Source organism: Molossus molossus, unplaced genomic scaffold, assembly GCF_014108415.1.
Source record: "Molossus molossus isolate mMolMol1 unplaced genomic scaffold, mMolMol1.p scaffold_m16_p_5, whole genome shotgun sequence".
Classification (NCBI taxonomy): Eukaryota; Metazoa; Chordata; class Mammalia; order Chiroptera; family Molossidae; genus Molossus; species Molossus molossus.
The window spans coordinates 54,742,534-54,762,271 of NW_023425388.1; the positions used below are offsets into that span (position 1 = coordinate 54,742,534).

General features: G+C 37.4%; 1 protein-coding gene across 1 annotated transcript in view; it reads right to left on the bottom strand.

The window, feature by feature from the left end:
• GMNC (geminin coiled-coil domain containing) overlaps window positions 1–19,738 on the bottom strand; it is a 42,271-nt gene that overhangs the window by 10,539 nt on the left and 11,994 nt on the right. Inside the window, exons 2-3 of the mRNA XM_036242501.1 lie at window positions 2,384–2,580; window positions 246–420 (exon numbers count right to left, since the gene is read on the bottom strand). Of these exons, the coding sequence (XP_036098394.1) occupies window positions 246–420; window positions 2,384–2,580 (372 nt within the window). The remainder of the gene's footprint in view (window positions 1–245; window positions 421–2,383; window positions 2,581–19,738) is intronic.

A 19,738-nucleotide genomic window follows, 5' to 3' on the forward strand; every position in this document is an offset into this window, starting at 1 on the left:
AAGGACTGAAAAGTAATGGGAATAGTACAGATTGTCCAGCAGGCAAGGGGAAGAATCCCATTTTCACTGTCTGGCAAGTACAAAAGAATGGTTTATTTAGCTTATAAAATGCAGGAGTCTTCGAGCTTTCTTCAACTTCCCATACCATCCCTTCTTTGACAGAGTTCCAACCCATGGTGCTTTGCAACTATGGGGGCTGGAAAAGGACTTCAGATCTACCAGGAAAGCAGAAGAGCAGAACTTACCCTGTGCCTGTGGTGCTTGTTGGGGCTCCCTGTTGTCCAGGAGACCAGCAGCCCAGAAAGAGACCCAAGTCTCCGTGGAAACGTCAACACTAGATTCTGACGTTGTAGTGGAATACGGGCAATTATAGCTTTGACCTCCTACAAAGTACTGGTCTTGGCAAGGCAGAACGGTGTTCTGTGAAAATCAGTATGAAGGGTAGGGGGGTTCCCAGGAGATGGGGTGATGGGGATTTGGAGAGAGGAAAGGTGGGAGAAAAATTCCAAAATTACATGCATTGGATCAAAAAGAGTAAAGGTGCTAAATATAGGTCCCAGGTTAATTTTGAGTGGTCAAAATATAAATACTGGAAGGGAGTCAGCTTTTTGGTTTACCCATACTTTGCTAAGGCCCTCTCAGCTAAGAACAGGCTAGTATTATTAGTTGGACCAAATTTCTATAGATCCAGGAGTATTCGCTATTGCCCTGTCTGAGTCATCTAACAGGCTCCTCAGGATCTAAGGAAAAGGATTTCTACTTAATGAGTAAAAGACACAAGAACTCTTTGACTCTTTCAAGCAAATATCTTAATTATATTTTCAATGGCCTTGAAAGACAAAAAATACTAAGGCTGCAATAAACAGAAGAACAAACTATAATCTAATCTCCTTATTTTAGTTTCTTATTTTCTTAATTATAAATGTGCCCCATTTGTCTCTTTTTCCTTCCTCTGGCTTCAAATGCTGCTGGATCCTGTGGTAACTGAGTGGTCTGAGCTAGATTCATAGATATAATCCAGAGATAACGAAATAGCTATTGCTCCCTACTCCTAACAGGAGCATAAAATCACTCCAAGTGAACACAAAATAAAAGCTGAAATACATTAGTCAGCAGAGACAGCAAACTCTAGGTCTCTCCATCACTAGGTCTCAATGCCCTTCCAAAGTTATCTTGCCACTCCTAACTCCTGGCATGTTTTCTCCACGGTGTTCTGAGCCAGTGAACACCCTCCTGCTCCCTACTCCTCAAACACAGCCTTTCCAAATGTCCAGGCAGGGGCAGGTATGCAGCAGCCTTCCTGGGTTAATTTGTACAACAACCCATTTATAATTATTTGTCAATGTTTAATCAGGTAAAAGCCATTCATTGCAGCACAGCCCAGCTTTGGATAAACTCTTTTGACCACTATAAGTTTTTTGTTGCATTTGAGGACTCTTTTGAGCATAACATAGACAACAAGAAAACAAATAAGAAAAAAAAAAAAAAAGTTAAGTTTAAAAAAAAAAAAAAGTCACACTTTGTTAATGTTCCCGGTAAATTAAGTTTTGAAAAAGTCCCATTTTGAAGCATGTCCAACTTGGGCAGAGCAGACCAAAGAAATGCAGCCAAAGGTTTATCAAGTACTATTTTCTTTTATTATAAAAAAGCTCTTTCCCTGAGGTTATTACTGGAATTAGAGCTGAGCTATTATGCAATTGACACCTGAGAAGAAAACAAACCCCAAATAGCCCCAGACTAGGTCAAGTCCAAGTGTTTGCAAATAAGTGCATAAACTAAAGAAACAGGTGGACTGAAAAGTGAGTGCAGGTGTACAGGGAGAGAAAGTTGGAAGAAAGTACAGAGAGTAGAAATAACAGAGTAAAGGATGAGAGAGATGGAGAGAGAGAGAGAGAGAGAGAGAGAGAGAGAGAGAGAGAGAGAGAAAGAGAAAGAGAGAGAGGGAGAAGAAGAAGATAGGGAAGAAGAAAAGGGAGATGGGCAGCAGAGAAGAGCTATCTTGACAGGTAGCAGAGAAATCTTGCTTCTAAGGTGGAAGAAATTCTAAATGCAAAGCTTACTGGCTCTCGGCAACCCCAGGTTTCCCCAGCGAACTGGCTAAAGCTCCTCACTTACCATCTTGCAGTGAAAGAAGGCGCTGCGGAAACTGAGCCCACTCTTAATTTTTCTGTAAAGCTGGTGGGAGTTTTAAATGGCATTGAGGGGAGGAGCTAGGAGAGGCGAGTTCTAATCTGCAGGAGCTGCGGGTGACGCCCGGGACTCCCGGCCAGCGCCGCCCTCTCATTTGGTGTGAGGCTGTCAAACTGGTGACGTAGGTCAGGAGGCATCCAGCCAAAGCCCAAATCACTAGCATTCAGGGCGACCGCCTGCCCGGACCTGAAACCTGCGGGTAGGTGCGCAGCAGAGCTTCAAAACCCGCGCGGTGCCGGCTCGCTGCCTGCCCCGGAGCATCAGGGGTGGCGGTGACCGCGCGGCCCGGGCCGACGGGGCGAACAGCGGCTCCCGCCCGCGCGAGGCGCAGGGTCCCGTGCCAGGGCTCAGGGTCAGCCCAAACCCGCGTCTCGGGGATCAGGACATCACCTGGGGAAGCCCATGCAACAGGCCCCAGAGTTAATACTGCTCCTGTTCATTTCCCCGGCCACGTGATAAATATCAACTTGCTGTATGACATCATGAGTTGATTGGCTTTTTCCCCCCTTCTATTTAATATAGCTTATTTCCCCTAACTCCTAAAGTGGGTATTAAATGTGGAGGCGATCTATCTCCATTCTAGAATGCAAGCTTCTGGGAAATAGAGGTCTGTGTTCTGTTCACTGCTGTCTCCGAAGTGCCTGGGACAATTTCCAGCATGCAATGAGGTGCTCAAGAATGAATTGGGTTACAAATCTAAGAATCTCAAGTGCCTGTCTCTGGGTTGGGCCTAGCTTCACAACTATTATTTTATAAATAAATTATTACAATTAAGAAAAATCAGTGTTAGTAATTCTCAATTACAGTGCTTGATTCCCACCATCTTTTCTTTTGCATTTTATTCTCACAATTCCTGTGACTTTACATCCAGAGGTGAAAGAAAAGTAATATCATCTTTAAAAACTTTCATCAGCCCTGGCCGGTTTTTCTCAGTGGTTAGAGCGCTGGCCTACGGACCAGAGAGTCCCTGGTTTGGTTCCTGCTAAGGGCTGGTACTTTGGTTGCAGTTCGTCCCCACCCTGGTTGGGGTCCTGCAGGCGGCAACCAGCCGATGTGTCTCTCTCAGGTCCATATTTCTCTCTCTTTCTCTTCCTCCCTTTCTCCCTCCCACTCTGTCTAAAGATAAATGCAAAGAAATGTCCTTTGGTGAGGATTAAAAAAAAAAACAACTTTCATCTACAACTAATACCCAACTTATTTCAACTGACAACAACCTAGGAGGCAGGCGCTTCCATTGTCCCCCTTTTAAAGGATGGCAAATACTGCACCAAAGTTAAGAAACTTGACCAGTGTTTTCATCATTAGGTACAGGCAGATGTGGAATTTGAACCTCTGGCTCCAGCATCCATGCTTCTAACTACTATAATCTTTTTTTTTCTTCCTTGTTTCTCTTTTACTCCTTTCTACTGCAAGTTATAACCATTAACCCAATGAGTATTTGTATGCACTGAATTGTGGTCCCTCTTATATGTTTTCTCTGTAACCCTTAATGTGACTCTATTTGGAGATAGGGCCTCTAAAAAGGTAATCAAGGTTGAGATGCTATATGGTGCTCTAGGCTACCAAGGCTGGTGTCCTTATGAGAAGAGAGAGAGACACAGGGGTGGCATGCACAGAGAAAAGGCCATGGGAGGACACAGCCAGAGGCAGACCTTTGCAAGTCAAGGAGAGAGGCCTTAGGGGAAACTGATAACTCAGCTGACACCTTGATCTTGGACTTCCAGCCTCCAGAAAATAAATTTTCTGTTGTTTAAGCCACCCAGTCTGTGGTTCTTGTTACGAAGCCCCAGCAAATAAATACAGGCATGGTGCAGGAATCGAGACAGCTTCTGATTTGGGCTTGCATAGCCCTTCCTTTAAGCCAGTTTTGACAATTATTTATTCTGCCTGGCATTGTACTTATCATCCACAGCACTTAGCAGTAACTAGCACACAGCAGATGTTCATTAAGTGCTCTGTGTCCAAAAATAAGAAAAGAATAGAAGAGGAAAAGGGGGAAGGTGCCAGACTTCCCAGAGTCCTTTCCCCCTTGCCAATGCTATTTATTCAAAAGCATTTTTAAGTGGATAGAAGATGGTTGGAAGATGACTGCCAGGAGGATACTGCCTGGATTAGTCATGAATGGTCCCCTCTCTGCTCTCACTGCGCAAGGGCCAAGAATGCCCTGGCAATATGACCCTGAGATAATGGGGAACAACAGATCCCAACTCATTCAGGTAGTAAAAATCAACGTTCTTGTTTGGGGTGTAGAAAACCCTAGTTAGTTTTGCGAAGAGCACTGGTGGGGGGGGGGATTGAGTTTTTTTTCTTTCAGAAAACTGTCATAAATGAGACATCCTAGTCTGTGGAAGACATTTCTTGACTCTAAAAGTGACTCAGTGCCCTGCCAGTGTGGTTTAATGGGTTGAGCATCATCCCATGGACTGAGAGGTCTCGGTTCAGTTCTCCATCAGGGCACATGCCCAGGTTTGGGGCTGGATCCCCAGTAGGGGGCGTGCAGAAGGCAGCCGATAATGTTTCTCTCTCACATAGCTGTTTCTATCTCTCTCTCCCTTCCTTTCTCTCTAAAAAGTCAATAAAAAACATATTTTTTTAAAAAATGACTCAAATGGGCAATTGTGAAAACATGGTATACAAATAAGGGACATAGGCTTCGTATCTAAATCTATACCTGGTTGAAATTCCTGCTCTACCCTCTGAGATTGAATCACCTGGGGCTATATTATTATGTTTTCTAAGTCCTCAGTTAGCTCCTCTGGCAAATTAAAAAAGAAATACCTATTTGAGAGGTTTAAAAAGTGACTACCAATGCTTGAATATTCCTAATTTACTGCCTACATTATGAATAGTAGCTATTATTATTATTGGGTGTAGAAGACTTCCTTTTGAACATGTGTGCTTCTGTGCCTTGCTTGTTAAAATAATTGAAAATGCAAGGTACATTTGAAAAACAGTATTTTTTGAGAGCTAGAAATTTTTTTTAACTCTTTGATAAGCCTGGTCGGTGCAGCTCAGTGGTTGAGCATTGACTCGTGCATCAAGAGGTCACTGGTTTGATCTCCGGTCAGGGCGCATGCCCAAGTTTTGGGCCTGACCTCCAGTGGGGGGCATGAGGAGGTGGCCAATCGATATTCTCTCTCATTGGTGTTTCTTTCTCTCTCCCTCTCCCTTTCTCTCTCTAAAATCAATAAAGAAAAAAAAACATTTTTTTTAATAAAGTCTTCATGGGTTTTAAGCACACAAATGCTTGTTCGCAGAGAACCACTCAAGTTAAACAGTGAAGAGCTATTGACAATTGGACATAAATCTGAAAAGCTTTCTTGAAATCATACACTGATGGAAAAATTTTCAAATTCTTAAGTTCTGATTTAAGCACATCTTTTTATTTCAGATCTACTGCTTAGGTATAAGTCTTACTATTTTGAGTTGTTTGTGTGATGATTTTCTTTTCTTTTTTTAAATGAGTCAAGTAAGCAATAATGTGAAATCTTTTGATTGCTTTTAATTTATATTCTTGAAAGAAAGAGGTACAATTTTCTTACTGATTGTAACACATATGGATATTTTCTCATCTATGAATACTAAGTTCAGTTAAAAACTGCCTTTTGTATTGTGGCTGAGGTGATGGTGTTAAAGGGGAGCTGGCTAATAACAGCCCAATTGTTGAATCAGGGCACTGCCTCCTGCCAGGGCAAAGATATAACAAAATAGCAGGTAATTTGACCTGCACACAAACCAAACCTTCAGACAGAAAAGAGTAGAGTATGATCAGAGGTGGGCCAAGGAGATAAATAGTTTGGCATATGGAATATTCTTTTATTTCACCCCTGGAGGACACTTTATTCGATTACCTACCTCATTAGTGAATTCAGTAGCATATACAATAAAAGAACAATTTTAAATTCTCTTTACAAGCATAGCTTTTTCCTATAGCTTCAGCAGCTGGATCTCCAGGCAATAAAAAGATAGTATTTTTGCTTTCACAGTTAAGTAAAGAAAAGCGTAACCCTTAGAGATAATTCGGTGCAGTAATAATTTACCTTGGGAAATTTAACATTTGCATATTTTATTTCAGCATGTCTGGAGAACCGTGACACATTTAGTTTGTGAAGGCATAGCTTTGAATTTCACCTCTTCACAATAATGTGTAGAAATCAATTATGTTTATATGGACAAAGTCTTGTGTACTCCTCACCACCTACATATCAGAATGGCTTCTGGCAACCATCACTTACGAATAACTTATGCCATGGTGACAACCCACACATACATGAAGAAAAGATATGAAAAAGAAACCAAACTGTTAATTCTGGCAACAAAATAAGTAAAATGCTTAAGAAAATGATATCAGTTTATCAGCCAGAAAAGAAAAAGGCCTTGGGTAAGTTAAAGAATAATATGTCCCATTCAATCCTGACTCAGATTAGCATTATATAGAAGAGTGTGTGTGGGAGGGAGGAGAATGGAGATTGATTACACTATTTTATTGCTTATTTGAGCAAGAATTTATTTCAATAGCTTTATAATGAGCTTTTGCCCTTTATTACCTTATTAAGTGGTTGCCTGCTTTTTCAATTATATTGATGATATTACATTAAAGAAAATCATATATGATTGTGTTACTCACAAGATTGAAGATACTCAAGTGTAAGGGTATATTTTTCAAATACAAACTATTTCATAGTGAGGGTTAGCTAGCAATTAGATGCAGGTCTGTATTTGTGGCACATTTGAGGTAAACGTGTTCTGCACTCTGCAGCATTGCTTTCTGGCTTTTCTCCTAAGATAGCACTTAAAAAGCAGCTGGAATAAAGACTCAAGGCTTATCCTCACTGTTGACAGGCATGGGGGCTATATTTCTCCCGGGCCCTGTCAGGCCTTTAAGTCATTGTGATTTGGTGCCCTGGTTGGGAACCTCTGCTCTGTGACAACCAATCTGGCCGAATTGGAATAATCTCAATACCACTATAAAAATACATGTAAAACAGTGAAATTAACTTGGCATTACCACAAAGGTTAGAGATGTGGAATCCCAAACAAAACAAAATGCAACTCTGCTCCCTGATATTTTTCTCTAACCATATTAGAATATAATTAAAAGAGTGAGTTATTATGATACCCATACTTCAGAGATATGCTAGCTCAATTATAATTTGAAATAAAATGAATTTCTGGTACAGAAGCCGCAATGTTTTCATAAAGTAGGCTTCAGTGCATTCATTGCTCCTGAAATCGCCCTTAGGATTTTTGAGAGACTAGTGGATGGATTACTGACTAGACATTAAAGACCTGAAAGTAAATTGTCACTGATCATAGCACCCAATTCCATCCTGAAGATAATGAAAATAAAGACGTCACGGTGGTTTCTTCAAAAAGCTTAGTCCATTGTGTAATAGTAAAACAGGACAACTGAGACCTGATTCCATTGAGCCCTGAAATTATCAGAGAACCTGAAATAATGTAACCTCTTTCATGAAAAGAAGACAAAGGAATATATTTAGATATAAGGTGTTAAGCTACGGTGAAGTTATAATTTCATATTTTTATAATCTACAAATGTACAAAATGTTGACTGAATTCTTACTAACCCAATAATTTGTGGCAAAATTACCTTAGTTATCATCAAATCGAAGAAACTTACCTGAAATTTGTAACAATGAAATTTGAGCATTTCTAGTCAAACTCTGTTTTCCATATTTGTTTGTCATTAAAAAAAAAGAAAGAAAGAAAGCATAATGCTAACCTCTAGCCAGTAGAGGCATTTATACATCCAAAGTCAATCTGAGAAAAATACAAAGAATTACAGTCTCTATGATATTAATAATGCTATATGACATTAGAATGAATGAACAGAAGCATTAGAATTTAAATAAAGTACCATGGAAGCAATAAAGTAAAACTTCTACAATTCTATATGAATGTAGAAAAAGAGGGTCATGGTGAAAACAGTGCACATAACCTTTTTTTTTGCTTTATCCAGCCAGAGGCCTTTCTGCCATCACCTGTAGGCCAGCAGCATTAACACTGTATGACCAAATCATAGCCAATAATCTTAAACACACACATAAATTTCACTGGTTTCATTTACAGGTGAGAGGGGCACCAAAAGCCAAGCAAGCAAATTGACTGAACTCTTTAAGAAATGGTTTATTATGCTAAGCGAAACAAGCCAAGCAGAGAAAGACAAGTATCACATGATCTCACTTATTTGTGGAATATAATGAACTAAACGAACTGATGAACAAAATTGACCCAGAGGCATAGAGGCGGGGTACAGACTAACAAGCCTCAGAGGAGGGGGGTTGTGGGGGGAGAGATAAACCACAGAACTTATATGCATGTATGCATGACCAATGGACATAGACAACAAAGCTGGGGATGGGGTGGGGGGCATGGGGAGGAGGGTGTCAATGGGGAAAAAAGGAGAAACATCTGTAACAAAAACAAATTAATAAAATAAAAATAAAAATAAATGGTTTATTATCCTAGTATGCAATTTGTAAAAACTCAGGTAGCATATTGCCGAACTTGCATATTTTTAAAAATTTATGAGCAATTATTATTTGTGTATTTTTCGTGTCTATATATCTAGATGTGTATAAATGTACATGCTTATATATTTGCATATATACATATGCATGCGTTGGGAGGAATTCACAATGCTCACCGTGTTGAAATACTTGGGAAACAGACATATTCTCCACTCCTCATTTTTCCATAAAGGGGCAACTATTATTGAAGAGGACAGATTTTTCTTTTGATTGATGAAATTGGAAGCGGAAAACCATTTTCCCTATGTTAATGTCAGCATCCATGGCACCTACTTTCTCTGCTTCCCCTAAAGAAGGCTTTCAGAGAAGCCTCTGTCCCAATTAGAGTTGTGTGTGGCTGTCCTTGTCACTGAGATAGTGCAAGAAAATCTGCATTGTTCCGCAATGCACATTAGGAAGCCTATTAAAACTACACATATAAGACATGTTTGACAATAAAACTTTTTTTTTAAGTGATAAAGTTAGCTATTTTTATATATCTATCTTTGTGTATATTACTTATTTCTTAGCTCAGGAAAGAAAGGAGTGTTATTTATTGCTCTGTGTGTGTGTGTTCAAAAATAATTGTATCCTATGTATTAAAACATATGTAATCAAGAAATATCTATATATGAAATTCAGCTATATGCAAATATATTTCTAGGACTTTAAAATTTCCATATATTCTAAGTCAACAAAAACAAATTAATTTCTGAAGATAATAAATTTGATTAAAAATAATGTACAACTTTGTTCATTATATCAGTTTAACAAATATTTGCAAAACCTTCTAAATATCTAATAAAAGAGTCTCTTTCAATAAATTATACCATGTCCATAGTTTGTGCATCCATAGAAAATATTTTTAAAAAAGGTTAGACATGGGCAAAAACATTATGTTCACTATTTTAAAGTGCATAAAAGTATAGTCATACAAGTGAAAAAAAAGAGGGGAAATATACCAACATGTTAATGATGTTTATCATTTCATAAAAGAAGTATTGTGATTTTGATTCTATTTTCATCTTCATGTGTTCTCAAAATTTCACAAGGAATATGTTTTGCTTTTAAAATCAGAAAAAAAGTTCTCAAAATATATATGAAATCATATGTATGATCAGAGTGATATGTTTTATAGAATAGCATCATATTTAAAATTAAAGCAACATGAACAGTAGTGATAGATATCTGTGTGTATATTGATTAAAATAAATATTCATATGTTTCTACTTTTATCCAAATATGTAGGGTAAAGGGTGAGGTGGGAGAAAAATGCTTTATTTTTTTTTCTCCCCACAAATTTAAAACTTTAAAAATCGTATGAATCTACAGATAGAAGAAAGAATGCTTTGCAACAAAATAGCCATGTTTTAAGAATACTGCATTGCTCCAAAAATGTCAATAACTACAAAGACTTAGTGGGGCTTTGACACTAAGATCTTACAATACAAGAAGATTTGGGTCTTTTATATAGAGAAGAAGAAAATTAAACAGTTTATGATTATCACCTTCAAATTGAAACAAAAGTCTTGAAGAGATTAAACAGAACTAGTGTCAGTAGGTAGAATTAACAAGCTGGCCAGATTTCAGTTTTAAAAAGAAAGGTATTTCTAACACCCAGTACTACATAAGGATAGAACTGGATACTCTGTGAATAGTGAGCTTTTGATAACTGGAGAAATTCACAAAGACTAGATTACCAGTAACCTCAGATACTTTACATTTCACTCGTACGCTGGTAATACTACAATATGCTCCTTAAAAGTATTTTTTTTTTTTTTTTTTTATCCTCACCCGAGGATATTCTTCCATTTTTTGTACAGATAGAATGGGAGGGAGAGAGAGGAAGGGAGAGAGAGTGAGAAACATCGACGTGAAGGGAGACATCGAGTGGCTGCCACCCGCACGACCAACCAGGGCCGGGGACAAACTGCAACCGAAGCTCGCGCCCTTAGCGGGAACCGAACCCGGATCTCTCCAGACTGCAGGCCGACGCTCCAACCGCTGAGCCAAACTGGCCAGGGCCTTAAAAGTATTTTTAATGATAGAAACTCACAATTTAAAATGTTGGAAGATAAGAAGCCTCTTTGTAATTAATTTCCATGCATATCTTTAAAGGGACAGAGAACATTTTGTCCTTTCTGATAGGAGGAGAGTTTTGCTGAAATTTAGAATTCGCATAGGGATGCAGGGTGATCTGGAAGACAGGATGCGGCAGCAGTGGGTCAGAATATTGGTGGTGGAGTAGGATCACTGCCTATCCCCATTCCTACAGCATCTTTTCCTCCACTGTCACTGGGTCCTTAGAACCAGGCATTTTAAGTAGCAGAAGCACATTTAGTGAAAAGATATATTGAGTGCAACCCAGGTACTAAGAGCTTATGCCTTAAGAATAAAAAGAGAACTTGGCTGCAGGAACTTTGTGAGGCATCTTATACTAAGCCATAAGTTATCAGGGTTCAAGGACAAGTTTAATGTCACCAAGTTGGGATGGCATTGGTTAATAAAATTATGTAGGTTTTAGGTGTTCAATTCTATAATACATCATCCGTATATTGTATTGTGTGCTCACCACAAGTCAATTCTTCCATCACCATTTATTCTCCCTTTACTCTCCTAGACATCCTCCACCCCCTTTCCCTCTGGTAATCACCACACCACACTGTTGTCTATGTCAGGAGATATTTTGTTTTGTTTTGTTTGCTCAATCTCTTCACCTTTTTCACCCAGCCCTTCACCCCTCTCCCCTCTGACAGCTGTCAGTCTGTTCTCTATATCTGTGAGTCTGTTTCTATTTTGTTTGTTAGTTTATTTTGTTCATTAGATTGCACATATAAGTGAAATCATATTGTACTTATCTTTTTCTGACTGAATTATTTTACTTAGCATAATACTCTCTAGGTCCATCCATGCTGTCACAAAAGGTAAGATTTCCTTCTTTTTTATAGCCGAGTAGTATTCCATTGTACAAATATACTATAGTTTTTTATTCACTTATCTACTGATGGGCATTTGGGCTGCTTCCAAATATTGGCTATTGTGAACAATGCTGAAATGAAAATATGGGGTGCATACATTCTTTTGAATTAGTGTTTTGGGTTTCTGCCAATATATTCCAGGAAGTGGAATCACTGGGTCATAAGGCAGTTCCATTTTTTACTTTTCAAGGTAACTCCATACTGTTTTCCACAATGACGGCACCAATCTGTATTCTCACCAACAGTGCACAAAGGTTCCCTTTTTTCGACATCCTTGCCAACACTTGCTATATGTTAATTTACTGATGTTAGCTATTCTGACAGGTGTGAGGTGATATCTCAGTGTGGTTTTAATTTGCATTGATCTGATGATTAGTGACGTTGACCGTCTTTTCATATATCTATTGGCCATCTGTATGTCCTCTTTGGAGAAGTAATCAATGTCACCCCAATAAAGCCAATAACATTTTAAAAATTAAAATAAAAGTCAAAAATAAGGGTCACGAAATAAATTTTCCTCCCACATTGATGCTTTAATTACGCTTCTGGGAACTTCAGATTGTGAACGGAACAGGATTTCCAGGAAACTGAAAAATACACAAGTAAAGTGGATGACAAATCTTGCATAAAATGTCCAATTTAATAAATAAAAAGAATATAAGGAGAAAATAGGCACAGAAGTGGGCAATCAGCAGAGAATAATGTGAAACTGGTTCACTGAATCTTTTGGGTTGTTGAGGCTAATAAACCACAAGTTAAGTATTTTACTTTTGCTCTTTGTAGAACAAAGTTGGGCCTCTCATCCCTGACGCTCCTTCAATTAGTCATCTTCCGTAGGCATCAGCTTGCTCTATTCCTTTTGCACTGGAAACGTGTCTCTGTTGTGGTTGAAAATGTATATATGGAACAGAGAAATCTCATATATTTGATAACTCTCAAGATGATATGTTTAAGGTAAAGTCAGAGGCCAAAACAGAAAATGAGATAAAAATTTAAAGGGACACAGATTTGTGTGCAATAGTTGAAAGTACTTTTAACAGAGTTGTCAAAAAAAAAATTCTTTTCCTTAAGCAATAGTAGGTTCTTCATCCCTGAAGGTATTCCATCAAAGGCCAGAAAGCCTTTTGCTTTTTGCTTATTTATTGAATGCAAGCAGGCATGCATTCAAAAAGTAGGTAAGCTCCTCTTCCATTGCATGCTGCATAATATAGGCACTGAGGTTAACACACAGAACAAAACAGACATTCTCTCTCTTAATGGCTTTTATAGTCTAGGAGGAAGTATTGCACATATATTCATGTACATGCAAATTGCAGTGAAGAAGGACTTACAGTGTGCTGTGGGAATGTTGAACCCGTTGTTCCTAACACTTTGAACAGGGAGAACTGGGAGAAGACTGAGGTGTCAAGTTTATTTTCCTGAGGAAATGACATTTTAGCAAAAACTTGAAGAAAGAATCCGAGTTCAACAGATAGAGAATAAAAGGAAAATATGCAACAGGAAACACAAAAAAGCACATGCCAAGACCCCCAAAATACACACCAGAAACAGAAAGTGTGAGTAATGGTGCTGGAGAGAGAGGCTGAGAACAAGGCATGCAGGCGAAATGCTCTATCCTAAGATCAGAGGGAAGTTATTGAAGGGCTTTGTCTAGATGAGTGTAGTCAGTTATGTTTCCAAAGTATTAAATACTGAATAAATTAATAGCCTTCCAAGTGTGACAGTCTCCCGAACTGAGGCATTTTCTCCAACCAGATATGCCTTGGGCAGTACAGTCCCCCATACTCATGTGCAGAACTAGCTCCTGTTTAGAAACAAAACAAAATAGAACCTTTTTCATTGATCCTGTGCCATTTCCATGGTTTTAGATCTCTGCATTCATAATTTGTAGAATAGAAAGGGGCTTTAGACATCATCCCATCTGATTTCCTCTCACTTCCTATGATGCAACCAGGATTGTTGAGTTGCCCAAGCTCACTTACTGTAAAGCGCAAGGCTAGTACCAGAAACTGGATCTCCAATGTGCCATCCAATCAGTGTCCCATCCAATAATATGAGTTATTGAGCTGTTGTGTTTTTATTTTACAATAATTTAAGACTGTTAAAAAATTATTGTAATGTCCTCTTTGGTTATTCTACATATCTTTAGAAAAACTGATATTAAATCCTGAAATTAAATTACAGTTTTATTAGCCATATCATGCCACTTGCTTAAGCATCATTATTCAGGTTAAAATATTTATAATATAAGAACAACCATATTCTTAATATTATGGCTGCATGGGGGATGTCTAAGCAAATTTTTAAAGAGGGAAAAGTCAAGATATTTTTAGCACAATTTTATTTTAAAAGTCTTATACAGCCCTGGCCGGTTAGGCTCAGCGGTTAGAGTGTCGGCCTGCAGTCCAGAAAGGCCGGGGTTCGGTTCCCGCTAAGGGCATGTACCTCGGTTGCAGTCTGTCCCAGGCCCTGGTTGGTCGTGCGGGTGGCAGCCACTCGATGTGTCCCTTTCGCATCGATGTTTCTCTCTCTCTCTCTCTTCCTCTCTCTCCCTCCCACTCTATCTGAACAAAAAATGGGAAAATGTCCTCGGGTGAGGATAAAAAAAAAAGTCTTATACAAAGGGAGAGGCATGTAATATATGCAAAGGTTTAGTTTTTTATTGTACACTATAAACACATGAATCTTGTCATGTCATTGAAATTGTTCTATTTTACTGAATATTGTAATCTTTTCTCATGGCTCGCCAACTATCCCCTGACCAATTTTGTTCTTTATATCAAAATTAATATATATATTGAGAATTTGGTCCAAGTTTCCCTCTTTCCATTGGCTGTGCAAGTGTACAACCTTATCTGTGACCTGCCTATAGAAAGGTACAGGATTTTATGGAACTAAATTTTATCTCCTTCTGGTCCTGCTTAATGTTCTTGCATTTTTTTAATTTCTTCTGTCTCTTCTATTTTTTTTTTTTTTTTTATCCTCACCTGAGGACATTTTTCCATTTTTTGTTCAGGTAGAGTGGGAGGGAGAGAGAGGAACAGAGAGAGAGAGAGAAACATCGATGTGAAAGGAACACATGGAGTGGCTGCCACCCGCACAACCGACCAGGGCCGGGGACAAACTGCAACCGAGGTACGCACCCTTAGCGGGAACCGAACCCGGGTCTCAGGACCGCAGGCCGACGCTCTAACCGCTGAGCCAAACCGGCCAGGGCTGTCTCTTCTATTTTTTTAAAGGCAGCTTCATGTATTTTTCTATTCCTTTAAGAAGCCTTAAATATTCTGGAAAGGAGAGTAAATAATAAAAGAACGTATATAAATAAATTAGAAAGCTAAATTATAGTAAAAACGTGCAATGAACGTGAATATTTACAAAAGAAAATAACAAATAGTTACTAATATTAAAATTCTTAGAAGTTTCTCTGCTCTAAAAATCCCTTGAGCCACATTTTATATCTTTCATTTTATTGTAAGTTTTTACGTATTTGACTATTTTTAACTGGGCTCTCTTTTCTTTTTGTTCCTTAATTTTTTGTTTGTTTGATCGTGTTGGTAGTCATTCCATTTGTCACCCTGTTAATTTGGAAATTGTACCATATTTTTTTAGTATTTAATGGTTGCCTTTCTTTTCTCAGTACTCATGTTGCAACACGTTTCTCTACTACAATTTAACTGAAAGAAAATAATATTAATAACATTTATTGAGTGTTACTATGTACATGTTCTAAGTGTTCATACTCTAGATTAGTTTTAGGTTATAGTTGACAATATATAATAATCTATATGATCTTACTGAGTCCTCACAAAAACCCTGTAAGGTAGACATAATTATCATATCTAACTACTGAGGAATTGAGAGACTTTACCGATATTACACAGTAAGCGGTGGGACCAAGATTTTGAAACTAGGTAGACTGGGTCTAGCCCAAACTTTGAAACTAAATTATATACTGACTTTCATTGATTCAATTTTTACCTTAAGAAAGCATTCTAGCCCTGGTTGGTTTGGCTCAGCAATTAGAGCGTTGTCCTGCAGACCAATGAGTCATGGGTTCAATTCCAGTCAAGGGCACATACCTTGGTTGCGATTCATCCCTGGCCTTGGTTGGGGTCATGCAGGAGGCAGCCACTTAATGTGTCCCTTTCATGCCGATGTTTCTCTCTCTCTTCCTCGCTCTCCCTTCCACTCTATCTGAACAAAGGTAGAAAAAATGTCCTCGGGTGAGGATAAAAAAATAAGAATAAAAAAAAAAAAAAGAAAGAAAGAATTTTATTTGATCTTTTTTTTTTTTTCTATTGCAATAAGGTGATTTTTTAAAAATGTTTTCACTTTCTTTTTCCTTCCTCTGCTATTCTTAGGAGACCTTTGTAATAATGCTTTTAAACTCTATTTTGCCCACTATCTACTCCTAGTGTAAAATTCAGTGTTGTCAAAGCTAGTCACACAAGGGTAGATTGGTACATTTTGGTAAAACAGTTTGATAGACATAAAGAGTATTTACATGTTAATATCGGTTTACCTTAAGTCTACTTTGAAAACATATTGTAAAGAAATATTCAGAAATAAGGACATAAATTCACATAAAAATGTACATCACAGCATTAATTGTGTTATCTAAAATTCAGTAAGGAGCTGAATAGTTTAAGTTAACATATAACCTTATAAAGGAATTCTGCTCACCCATTAAAAACAGTGAAGTGAAGGTACAGGGGAAGAGGGTGTCAATGGTGGGGGAGGATGTACATCTGTAATACTCTTAACAATAAAGAAAAATGCAAAAAAATAAATAAATAAAATTGTGGCAAAAACAAAAAACAAATAATTCAGTCACACTAGAAAAATCTTAAAATATGGAATACTATGCAGCTGTAAGAAAGAAAGATCTCTTATCCTTTGAGACAACATGGAGGGATCTGGCAAGTGTTATTCTTAGCGAAATAAGCCAATCAGAGAAAGACAAATATCACATGATCTCACTTATTTGTGGAATATAATGAACAAAACAAACTGATGAACAAAATAGACCCAGAGACATAGAAGTAGGGTTCAGACCGACACACTTCAGAAGTGGGGAGGGGGAAATAAACCACAAAATTTATATGCATGTATGCGTATCCAATGGACATAGAAAACAATGCTGGGGACAGGGCGGGGGTGGGGGGATAGGGAGGAGGGTGTCAATGGGGGGGAAATATCTGTAACAACAATAAATTAATAAAGATTTTTTAATTAAAAAAATTAATATGACTTTATTCAAAATTAAAATAGTTCTGTTTGAACTATTTTAAAATACTTTTACTTTGGTATATGTCAAGTATTTTATAATTATTATATAATACTTCATAATAAGGGTTCCTTTGCTTCTCCTCCTCTTATCCTTTTAAAGAGTTATATTCTTTACAATGAAATTGGATTTAATACTGAGTCAGCTAAAACCATAGTGCCCTCTATAGGATATTGGCAGATCTACAGTGTTTTTGTTTGTTTGTTTGTTTGTTTGTGTAGCCCAGAGACTTGCACAGTTGTATTCACTTTCATAAAAGAATCATCTGTGTAAAGTGGATATGTGAAAGGATAATGTGTGAAAATGCCCCAGAAAATCACATAATGAATCAGTGTCATTGGCTCAATAATAATACTGAACTCTCTACAGTTTAATATAGAACACATTCCTGGTAGAAGTGAAACCTGACGTTTACAAGAAATAAGTTTACTCTTTAAAAACATTGATTGAAATGTGACTAATCAATAATTTTGAAAAATAAATGTAAGAGAAATGCAATAGTTGTAGACAAATTTGGTATTCGCTTTGCAAAGGCTGTGTGTGTTCCTTGCCTTTGGTAGATACACAAAGATTCATTTAATGTCTGAGACACTTTGGTTCAATTCTTTTATTTTATGGAAAGAGAATCTAAGTAGCAGAAAGATCATGGAACTTTTCCAGGCTTACACTTAAGACCTAGCAATGCTCTTTCTTGGATACATTCTCTAGATTTCTGGCCAGTACAATCTTTCTATTACACTGAAATACCTCTCATCTGTTTCTGGGCTATATGATGTCTGCTAGCATGTTTCCATGTCTCCTCAGTGGGACTTTTTCTAGAATGCCCTTTCTTTTCTTCTCGCTGAAGTTTTCTTTTCCTCTCCTGCTTCCCCTGCAGTGCTGCCTCAAGCTCACTTAGCTGTTAGATTATTCAAATTCAAGAACTCAATGAGAGGTCTGTGGTGTAAAAGTGACACTCAAATATTGTCCTATTTATAATTTAATATGCACTCTATCTGTGGAGTAGATCACATAAAATATGTATGTATGCATCTAGATACTGAGTTAAGTCAACCAAAATAGACTATAGGCAAAATTTGGACTTTGAATTTGAACTGGCTTAAATAACAGCTCTGGTCCTACTAGACATGAGATTGTGAACAAATTACCAAATACCCCTGAACCTCAATTTCTTTATAAATATGTTATCATATACTGTGCATAGTCATTGTGAAGAACAAATGAAATGATGTATTTAAAGTTTCCAGTGCACAGTCCCTGGCATTTAGTAAGCACATAGTTTCCAAAAATAATGAAATATTTAATGGGAACCCAAAATTTATCTGTTATTCATTAATTTTATCCAAAGTTTATCGAGTATCTATATCATACTAAATAAAAGTATCGCCATCTACTCTGTGAGCTGTCTTTGCATTTTTATTGGTCTTTTCTTGATCTCCTAAAATTCTGAATGATAAAATAGTTAAAGCGATCAGTATTTTCTTTATGGTAATTCTTTTGTTTCCCAGTTTTGAAATTTTTGGATTAGTTTATTCACAAAGATAATCTTTTATTGTCTTTTCTAAAGGTTTTATTGTTTTACCTTGTATATTTATATCTTCAGTTACTTGAAGTAATGTTTGTATCATGTGAGATAGAAGTTACGATTCACCTCCACATAGCTACCCAATTGATTCAGCATATTTATTAAACAGATGTTCTCCACTGCCCTGTAGTCTCACCATTGTTATGTATCATAAATCAAGCGATCATACAATTGTTTTTTTTCCTCTTGTACCACACAGTCTTAATTACTAGAAATTAAATTTTGAAATCTTACAGCTTTGTTCTTTTTATTTTGTGGCGTCATTTACTTCTCTTTCATTTCTGATTTTGTGTATTTGGGTTCTCTCTCTTTTTGTTTCTTGGTGAGTCTAGCTAAGGGTCCATCAATCTTGTTTATCTTTTCGAAAAAACAGCTCTTTGTTTCATTGATCCTTTGAATTGTTTTCTTGGATTCTATGTCGTTTATTTCTGCTCTGATCTTTACTATTTCCTTTCTTCTACTTGCTCTGGGGTTTTCTTTTTGTTTGCTCTCTAGTTCTTTAAGTTGTGAGGTTAGATAGTCTATTAGAGATTTTTCTTGTTTTTTTGAAGTAGGCCTGTAATGCTATGAACTTCCCTCTTAGAACTGCTTTCGCTGCATCCCATCAATTTTTGTGTTGTTGTGTGTTCATTTTCATTGGTTTCCAGGAAGTTTTTAATTTCTTCCTTGATCTCCTCAGTAACCCATTCATTGTTTAATAACATGCTATTTAACTTCCAAGTGTTCAAATGTCTTTGTATGTTCTTCTTGCAATTGATTTCTAGTTTCATGCCATTGTGATCTGAGAAGATGCTTGATATGATTTCAATCTTCTTGAACTTGTAGAGACTTAGTTTGTTCCCTAACATGTGGTCTATCTTTGAGAATGTCCCATGTCCACTTGAGAAGAATGTGAATTCTGTAGTTTTGGGGTGTAATTCTCTGTAGATATCTATTAAATCCATTTGTCTAGTGCTTCATTTAGAGTCTGTGTTTCCTTGCTAATTTTTTGTCTAGAGGATCTATCCCGTGATGTCAGCAGGGTGTTGAAGTCCCCTGCTATGATTGTATTTCTATCAATTTCTCCTTTGAAGTTTTCCAGAAGATTTTTAATATATTTTGGTGCTCCTATATTGGGTGCGTATATGTTTATCAAGGTTATATCTTCCTGTTGGATAGATCTTTTCAA